Genomic DNA, 9,548 nt, shown 5'->3' with positions numbered 1-9,548 from the left:
GGCTGCCGGGGTAGGGCCGTGTGCAAGCCGACCGGTCCCTGGTCCCGCTGGCCCTTAGCCCCGGGCGCAGGAACCGAGGGGCTCCCGCCAAGAGCCGCCGCCGCTTTCTGCAACCACGCCGAGCCCGTGCAGGACACCCGCGAGCCTGAGCGATGCCCAAAGCCCGGAGAGCCTGTGGCGATGGGGTTTTAGTTTTCCATAGCCCGGTGTGAGTAGGAAGGACTCCCGATACTCCCGGTAGGAGTTAGGAAGAAATTCTTTACTGTGAGGGCGGTGAGGCACTGGGACAGGTTGCCGAAGAGTTGTGGATGTCCATCCTTGGAAGTCTTCCAGGTCAGGTTGGATGGGGCTTTGAGCAAATTTTTTGTGGAAGGTGTCTCTGTGGCAGGGGTGTTGGAGATGATCTAAGGTCCCTTCCAACCCAAACCATTCTTGACTCTACACAGGGTGTTTGGCACGTTCTGGGCGTGCTCCTGGCCTAAGCAACTGCCCTGCCCAAGCTGAGGCTGCAATCAACCAACACCCATATCTGGAAAATGGGGACGTGTTAATAACCAGCACAAATCCTGCTCTAACGCTGCCACGCCTGACTTCCTGCATCACACACCTGAGTCCTGTGTACTGGTGTCACCTGAACGCCAGGAAGCTGAACCGAGGTGAGGCAGCAGGGAACACAAATGCCCTGGTGTTACCTGCAGTGCTCCATGCTACATCTCCCTTCTGGGGGGGTCCCAAGCAGTCAGGAACCTGAGTGATAATTTGGGTGACCAGTGTTGCTGGAAACAGTACAGCTTGCCTGCCAAGTGAGTGAGTTTAGGAGGGTTAGGATTGGACGTGTTTTGCTGAGAAACAGTAAATACAAGTAGTAACAACAGCTGCAGAAAACAGCACATGCCAGAAATAAATGACAATACTCCAGAAGTTTGAAAAAAAATTATATTGTAAGTACAGTACAAAAAAGTCTGTGTATAATTGTAATGTAATCTGGACGAAACAGCAAAGAAATAACAAAAATATAAAAACTGCTAAGTCTTGACAAAGTTTCCCTATAGTACCAAATACCACAAGATACAGATTATACAAAGTGTACAAATTTTAATAAAAATACAATACACCAGGGTGTTTTTCACTCTTCAAGAGTTTTCAGTTGTACAGAGGACAAAGCTAAGGTTGATCCCCTTCTGTTTCTTCAAAAGCAGATCTACCCCTTCACCACAATGTTCTCAGCTGTGAAGGACTGGAAAGAGCCAGTTATTTTGTGCTGCTTGCAACAGCAGATGCTTTAGTATGGGCCAGGATCTGAAGCAGGATTGGACTGCCTCCTTCCTGGCCCTTCCTATTTCCAGGCTCAATGGGATTTATCCTAAGCTGTTAAAATGTGTTTTGGCCTGATGGTCTGAGAACCTTCTGTGCCTCCTCTGCTGAGAAAACCCCTCACTGCACTGAGAAAAGTTCTGTAAGAGACAGACTACCTTGTATAGGCACATCTGGGGAATACGTGGCAAAGAGGCATGGGGAGAAAAACCCTCTACACCCCAGGATTTAATTTACTTCTGATTTGGGACTCAGCCACAATGAAGGACAGCTCACTTTCAACTGTCCTAAAAACCAGAAGCTAGACTTACTTGGAAGTAAAAAATGCCTCTTCTCTAATTTTAAAACTTTCCTGTTACAGAGCTGATAAGGCCTGAGTCAAATGATATTTCAGTTGTTCTGCCCACCTTCACAAGATAGCCTGTTTCTACAAACTCTTAGAATCTTCCTGGTGTTTCTTTACACAATGCCCATGCTTACTACTATGCATAGAGTTGATTCCTGCAGGAAGTGAGCCGAGACAAACTTGATTCACATTTTTCACACACTGTTGGCTGAGGGAGGAATTTTTGCTTTTAAATTATGTATATATATATAAATATATACACACACACACACAGAGAAATATACAGGATAAATTAAAATCTGTTACAGATATTGGTAAAAGTTAAATACATGTGACATGAACACCACATACACATACATACACACAGACAAAAGCCTAAACAGGAATCAAGTGTTCTCCTGCTGCTCCCTTTCCAGAGGAGCAGAAAACCAAACTCCAAGTATGTGGCTGGAAGGAAGGGAAACCAGTCAATCCACCCACATGTGCCTTACTTGGCCATAACTGCCTCAAACTGGCCACTGGTCGCTGCCTTGCAGCAGCACCACAGCTCCTGCAATAGTGCTGGTGAGAAAGATGGTGGATGAGCCATTTCACAAAACAGGTGCAAGATGGGCAGAAGCAATCCAAGTTTTTCCCATCTGCTTCTCTACTCCTTTCCATCAAAGCAGGCTGACCATGCCGTGGAAAAATCAGCAGGAGGTTCATTGTCTCAAGCCAGTGCAATGGGTTGATACATTTTGCTAATAATGATTTCAGTCCCCAAGGAAAAAATAAACTTGTTGTCATCTACTTCACTTCAAATACCAGCTAGCAGACCAGCCAGCCAACACTGACAGCTTTCAGTTATTACTGACTGAGGCTTGGGGGTTGGAGAAAGTGACCAAGAGGCAAAAAGCTATCCAGCTTTTCCCTCAAGAAGTGTGTTTTAAACAGAAATAGTTACAAATAGGGCTGGTGAAGAATTCAGTTCTATTCCCTGGTCCAAAATGTGTAATCTCTACCTGCCCACAGAATATCAGAATACTTTAGTTTAGGCAGGGACAGCAGGACATCATCTGGTCCATCTCCCTGCTTAAAGCAAGTCCAACTAGAGCAGGCTGCTCATTCAGTTTTTGAATATCATCAAGGAAGGAAGGTCAAGAACCTCTCTGGGCCACCTGTTTCAATGACCCCTCTCATGGTGACAGCTTTCTTGTTTATATTGAGAAGTCCATTCTCTGTTTGCTTCCCCCACTAAACCCGAATTTAAGGCAAATATCTCAAAAGCTTTCTGAATTCTTCATACAAAATACTTTCAGACTGGAGGACATTTCACCCACCAACACAAAAGGGTCTTCTCAGCTTAAGTTCACAACTTTTCATAAAATAGAAGTCAAATAGTTACAATCCTATGTATATACTATACACATATAAAACTTTAAAAGCCTCCACATGGAGCCCCTTGGGAACGTTGGTGTAGTGCACATACACAAGTCAGTTACACAGAGGCTGAGTACATCCCAGGATCCTTTCCCATCAAAGTCCAGGCATGATGTAGGCAATGTTGTCTAGCGTGTTTGACTGGGAAAAGAAATTCGGTGGTTTTTAGTGTCAGGTAATAACTCGATATCTTTGAAAAATAGCACAGGTGAGGGTACTAAGCACAATTACTTGGGTTACAAGTTATCATAGGATGAGACAACCAAAGCTGCCTATTGATCACCTCTAATAGGGTGTCAAATGGCAAAAAGTGCCCTTCAGTTTTTCTTGGAAAAATAACAGAATTTTGAGAATAGGAATCCTTCTCATGCCCATCAGAAAAAAAGACCCAGCTGTATATTTTTCAGATGCAGTGTTTCAGTAAGCTCAAGCCTGTACTGGATAGCTGAAGGAGGCCTTAGGAGCAGCACCTTTAACTGAGAGATGGAGGAGCTGGATCTGCACCAGTTGTGATTCTAGAATTTAGCAATGCCACCTACTGTCTCAAATATAAATTGCAACACAACTGCTGGGGTTTATCCGTGTCTCAGAACACCACTGTTGTTATGTACCTGACTGTGAAAATCAGATTTATTATCAGGTCCTGAACAGGGCTTTCCAGAAGTGAAGCATAGCTGCCATAATTCACCTAAAGCTCCATTGCTCCTTGTAACAATAACTTGATCAAGTTTCTAATAAACGGACCACTGGTCACGTGGCATCACTTGGCAAGCAGGAAGGAAAAAAAGCATCACGTTTTCCATGGCTTATGATGGGAACACCCCACTGACTCAGCTTTTGTGCACAGAGCCAGTTTGTGGGTGTTCACAGACTAAATTTTCAACTTTGTTCCTGTTGTTGGCAATCCATTTTTGTAATGAATAAACGTTTGGGCTGCCCTATTATGACATGTCAATTCATATCCCATTTTCGTTGCCCCCTCTGCCAGATTTGTTTTTAATCTCTGAAGTTTTGCAGACTGTATTTTTTAATTTTTGCTCCTCTCCTTTCCTGCTTTATTCATGTCTCCTGCAGGAAGTATGTAGGAAGTATGACTCCTGATGGCTGCTGCCATCTTAATCTATGTCCACACCAGGCTACACAGATGCCACGAGCTGTTGCTAAATCAGGACTCAATATTAAGAGTAGCTTAAAGCAGAAAAGAAACTGTAGTTATGCATCTCCTTAAGAGAGAGACTATTTTTCCTTTCTCAGAGAACGTCTCAGCCACTTGTAAAAGGTCCTACACTATCACATTAGGAATCCTGAGATCACAAATTGGTTTTTATGCTACTGAAGGAAAAACAGCGTGTGTGATAAAGAGCAGCTTGAAGGTGGTTTTATTTTTATGGAAAATTAGAACTTTCAAAAATACTGGTTTACTTTTATTTGATTTAGATTGATTGACTCCATCATGACTAAAACAGGACCTACCCACACTGCAATCCATGCTACAAATATTAGGTCAGTTGCTAGTGGGAGAAAAAAAGGTTGCACAATGTTGTACAACGGTAATATCTGTAAGAATTTCAATAAATATTTCTCTATAAAAGCCCATGACCAAGACAAATTTTCTTATTGCATTGGAATTATAGTTAGATTACACTGATTAATCAAAAAAAGCTCTATTTGTAATCTACTGAAATTAACAGTGCTAGAAAGAAAAGAACCACAAAGAACTCACCAAAACATGCTTTGGGCAGCCATTCAACTCAGGCAGTTGTGTGGTCAGACATGCCAGTGGGCCCAAAGCACAGATGATTGAGTCTAGGAGTACTGACAAACTTCCAGAAACAGCCACCATTCCCTGGTAATGAGGGAAGAAAAAAATTGGATAGGGATGAGTAGTGGAAATTGCACTTCTTTCTCAACTGTATCCACTCTCATGCAGATACTGTATCTTCAGCTCCTCCAGTCCACTTTCACTATTTACACAGTAACAAAACTCTGACTTGTGCTTCACAGAGACTGCTAGCTCAAAAACTTTCGATTTCAGTAGGCAACGAACTGGTGCAAGATAAAGGTAAGAATCAACAGAAAACACCACAAAGTTGTCAGTTGCATAAAACACTAATTCTATAAATTTCTGTAATATATTTTCTGTGCCATTTTGTACCATCTATTTTGTTAACCACATGAGTCCTAATGACAATAGTTGTTTTATTTTTGAAGGTAAAGAAATGCCAAGCCTGTAACAAATGCTTCAGTCACTGATATACTTTCAAGGAAAGGGAATTTGTCTGTGCTTTTCTGGGCTCTGTTTGTTCCTCTCATGATCTCTAATCAGTCATACCAAAACCAAAATGCAAGAACATTTATTTCACTGTTGCTAAAATAAGCAAGCATAGCGGGGTGAGATTATCATGCTACTCATAAAACTGAAGTGATATTATTTGAGACAAAAATATTTTCTCCTTAGAGGCTGGGCTGAGTTCTCTGTGAATGTGCATTCACAGAGTCACTGTCATTTAACAGCAGGAAACCATTAAAATGTGACATTATGTTACCAGGTAAATTGAAATAATTGTAGCCCCTATCCAAAGCACTGGCAATATGATACCGCCAGAAAACTAGAGGACATGCAAGAAGCTTCTTGGGGAAGGGTGACAGCTTTGTAAAAAGTAGAACAGTAACAGAATCTGACCACAGACTGACTAAATAGCAAGGAAGTACCAAATCCAAGGTGAACATACAGCAAGAAAAGACTGAAGAGTTTGCTGAACTACAAATTGGTTTCAAGGACTAGAGCTGCAAAGCACCTGTCTTTCTTTGATGCCTACTGTTTACTGAGGCCTTTTATTTCACTGAAAATAAAGAGCAATGCATCAAAGAAACAGGGCATGCCACCCCTAGTTTCTCTTCCTAACAGAAAACCACTGGTTAAACTTTTAAGAAAATAAAATAATCATCCCCTTGAATGCATTGTGTAGATTACAGGACATCACTGTGACATTGCTGGTTACAAGCTCACCTCTGTTTCCTGCAGTCTGTGTCCAATGAGGCTCAGAGATTCACCCAGTAACTGTAAATGTGCAGCTACATCAATGGGATCTGTCTCAGGGGCTTTGGCTGGTGAGGAAGGCACCACCACGGTGCTGGTGGGGGATTTTTTGTGAGGAGAAACCACTCCTGTTGGAGAAGCTGGAAAACACACTAATTAAAATTCCATATTCCTTGCTTTCACTCTTTTACTCACAAGCCTATTTAGTTACTAAAGTTCAACTCTCATAGGCATGAGATGCTTGAATAGTTCTGTTACCCCAGTCCCATAGTCTCTGGAGTTGAATTTTTTTTTACATGTACAGAACCTATCTACCTCAGCTGAATGCAACTGGGGAGATTTGTTATCAGAAATGCTAAACCAAGAACAACCCATCTTCTATCTAGCAGCAAACTAATTCCACTAGAACCTCCTTTCTGCCTCTTCTTCTTCTACATTTCAATTGTTAAACTGCCAAAACCAATAACATTCTACGAATCAGACAAGGAAATCTTCATGAAAAATGCTGGCATCACTCTCACTTTCACAGAAAAGTTGATTTGACTAGTGATTTAAATGTCATGCTTTAAACATGATTTAAATGTCATGTGAGAAAGCAGGCAGGGAGGTGAAGCAGGTAAGGACCTTTGTTTTTTATTCTACAGGCAACACTACCTTCCCCATCCGAGAAAAGAGATGAGACAAAGTGAAACAATTACCTTTCATTTTTGGAGCACCATCTGAAGATGATGCCTTTCTCTTCACAGTGGTGGCCTCTGCTTTATTCTGCTTGTGTTGGAGATACTGAGCCTTCTGTTTCCAGATCTGTGGTTACCATGGTAAGAAAAGAAAGATTCATAACATTAGGTAATTCTGTTACCTGATGCCAGGACCTGGAGGCAGAATGATGTTACATAGCTAGGAGGTGAAGCAATCCCATGAGAACAAAATGAATGCTTTTATGTTTGCAAGGGCAAGATTTCCATATTTCCACCTTTACATGCTTTAAGGATATAGGTAACCTATTTCAAGGCATTGTGGCAGTGCTGCCACCACATTCTGATCTAAGCACCTAGTTCACAGAAATCATTTTACAAAAACATCTCACACAAACACTCACCAACTTATCCTTCTCGGGTAGCTGCTTCCACACTTCTGCAAGTTTTTTACTTAGCTCTCCAAAATCTGGCAGAAAGAAAGAAAGAAAGAAGAAAAATGTTTAAAAAAATTTGATCATAAAATCCTGGAGAGAACATAGGAAATTTACCCCTCCACACACATTTACAAAGCAAGCCATTCTACAACTGGAACTCTCCACACTGTCCTGAAAATGTGCATTCCTGTTACTCTCTAAAATTAAAAAAAAAAAAAGGCTGATAGTAAAACCACGAAATCCACTCTTAGCCCCTTTGCCATCTCTTATTCTAAATAACATTGGCAGATTCTTTGCATTATGTCCAAATTAAGAAGTTGGTCTGAAATGGAGACAATATGTTCTGCTGATTAATCTGATGGGTGTAAAATCAAGAGAAGAGAAGAGAAGGCTGGATTATTCCCTTACCTATTCCAGGATGCTCAGACACAATATTTGTACGATATTCCTTACAGAACACTTGATAAGCAGACATGTTTTTCTTCTTTGGCTAGTCAGAAGAAGAAAGGAAACAAAGATTTTTAATTATGATGAGACTTTCTTCAATTTAATAAGAATTTGGCATTTATTAAAGACTTAAAGAAAGATATGGTACTTAGGTCAGGAAACTTAAAAAGCAGTCCTTTACATCTCCTGGCTGAATTTAGTCTTTACAGAAGTACAGGAATCAGCCAGAAACAGTCTTAGTACAGGGCTTATTTTGCAAAACTCAACAAGCTATTATTCTAAATTCAGGATCAACATACAACTTTGTTAATGCATTTCGGTTTTAAAATCTATAATAAAACCCAGTATCTGTTATTCTATTCACAGTACCTATTATAGATCTGTCAAAAGGATTAAGTCCTCATGATAATGTTTTGTTCCATTCCTTGCATCATTACAAAGTACTTACATTTGGCAGGAAAAGAGACTGTGCAGTACATTGACAGCAAAGGTATTGCAATTGCTGAGCTATGATCAGAGAAAGATTCCGGAACAGAATAGGATAATGGCTGAAGAGATTTGGGCTCTGTCTGTCCATCTCCTCATACAAAGCATTATTTCTCTAGCTGAACACGCACAAGCTGCTTTTCCCCACTTACTTACACAGTTACAGCTATCTCATTTTTAAACTTGTTCACATGCTAGGTACCACTTCTGCTACTCATATCTTTATGCAGCAACCATGGAAAACCAAACATATACGTACAGGACAAAATTGGAACATAGTAGTCTATTAGAATTAGAATTTCATTTGAATACAGGAGTAAATGGGTAAATATCTTCACTTTTCAAGTAACAGCTTGATTCCTTTTTACAGGAACTTTGATCACTAGTCCAAAAGTCTGCCTGGGAATAGCTAGAGCCAGTCACATTAGAAAAAGATGCAGATGTGCTTGGTACATGACCCACACCAAGCAAAATTAAGTATAACTTTCTCAGAGAAGCTCTACTGGCTGAAGACTGACTGTACCGCAAAGCCAGAAGAACATATATTCCTTCTGCTACAAATAGAAATCACAGTATACAAATAGAATATTTTTCCAAATATGCTTCAGTTAAACCATTGATAATTGGTATCAGTTATCCTTTGTTTCAATTTAACATGCCTTTGTAATGGAGTGCCTAATTCACCATTACCCACCACCCAATTTCTATTTTCTGAAAAGAAATTAAAATTTTCCTTACTTTGTCTCTTTCTCTTTCCTTTTCTCTCTCCTTTTCTTTTTCTCTTTCTCTTTCCTTTTCTTTTTCTCTTTCCTTCTCCTTCTCTCTTTCCTTTTCTTTTTCTCTTTCCTTCTCCTTCTCTCTTTCCTTTTCTTTTTCTCTTTCCTTCTCCTTCTCTCTTTCCTTTTCTCTTTCCTTTTCCTTTTCCCATTTCTCAGACTTGTCCTTCTCCCTGTCTTCCTTTTTCTTCCTCTTCTCGCCTTGACCATCTGAGTGAAAAACAGCAGGAGGAGGTGGAGGGACACCATAGGGGGTACTGGCAGGTGGTGGTGATACTCTTACTTCTGCTACCGCCACAGGAGAGTGCCCAGAACTCTTTTTAGACTTGGAGTGCTTCTTCTCTCTGTGTTTCTCCTTGTCCTTTTTTTTCTTACTTTTTTTGGACTTCTTCTTCTTCTTGATTTCCCGGTAGGAATCGTCTATCACCAGCTCTCCAGCCTCCAACTCTCCACCAGAGGAAGAACCAGATTCTGGTGGTGCCTCCATACCTGAAACCTCGTACTCGCTTCCATGGCCCTCTGAATGCAGAGAGGTGTCAGCACCAAAACTCTCAGAAGGTGGATGTGAGTCTGGAGGTGGTTTGTGCT

At 41.0% G+C, this 9,548-nt stretch overlaps 1 protein-coding gene and 1 long non-coding RNA gene across 3 annotated transcripts in view; one reads left to right on the top strand and one right to left on the bottom strand.

Moving 5' to 3' along the window:
* The first annotated feature begins 37 nt into the window (after positions 1-37).
* LOC115947961 lies at positions 38-1,099 on the top strand. Its single transcript, XR_004081820.1, has 2 exons — positions 38-333; positions 447-1,099. It is a non-coding gene; the product is annotated as an uncharacterized LOC115947961 (long non-coding RNA).
* The window catches only part of HMGXB4 (HMG-box containing 4), a 14,656-nt gene continuing 6,030 nt past the window's right edge, over positions 923-9,548 (bottom strand). Inside the window, exons 5-12 of one of the 2 annotated variants that reach the window (XM_031057727.1) lie at positions 9,097-9,548; positions 8,923-8,970; positions 7,660-7,741; positions 7,219-7,283; positions 6,818-6,923; positions 6,090-6,259; positions 4,803-4,925; positions 923-3,220 (exon numbers count right to left, since the gene is read on the bottom strand). The exon at positions 9,097-9,548 is cut by the window's right edge and continues 483 nt beyond it. In XM_031057727.1, the coding sequence (XP_030913587.1) occupies positions 3,176-3,220; positions 4,803-4,925; positions 6,090-6,259; positions 6,818-6,923; positions 7,219-7,283; positions 7,660-7,741; positions 8,923-8,970; positions 9,097-9,548 (1,091 nt within the window). In that variant the 3' untranslated portion in view covers positions 923-3,175. Of the gene's footprint in view, positions 3,221-4,802; positions 4,926-6,089; positions 6,260-6,817; positions 6,924-7,218; positions 7,284-7,659; positions 7,742-8,922 lie in introns of both variants that reach the window. The other variant, XM_031057729.1, reaches the window with a different exon arrangement.

The sequence above is a fragment of the Geospiza fortis genome, unplaced genomic scaffold (genome assembly GCF_000277835.1).
Source record: "Geospiza fortis unplaced genomic scaffold, GeoFor_1.0 scaffold173, whole genome shotgun sequence".
In the NCBI taxonomy this organism is placed as follows: Eukaryota; Metazoa; Chordata; class Aves; order Passeriformes; family Thraupidae; genus Geospiza; species Geospiza fortis.
Note: the sequence above shows the minus strand (reverse complement) of the source record. Positions and strands in the feature narration are given on the sequence as shown.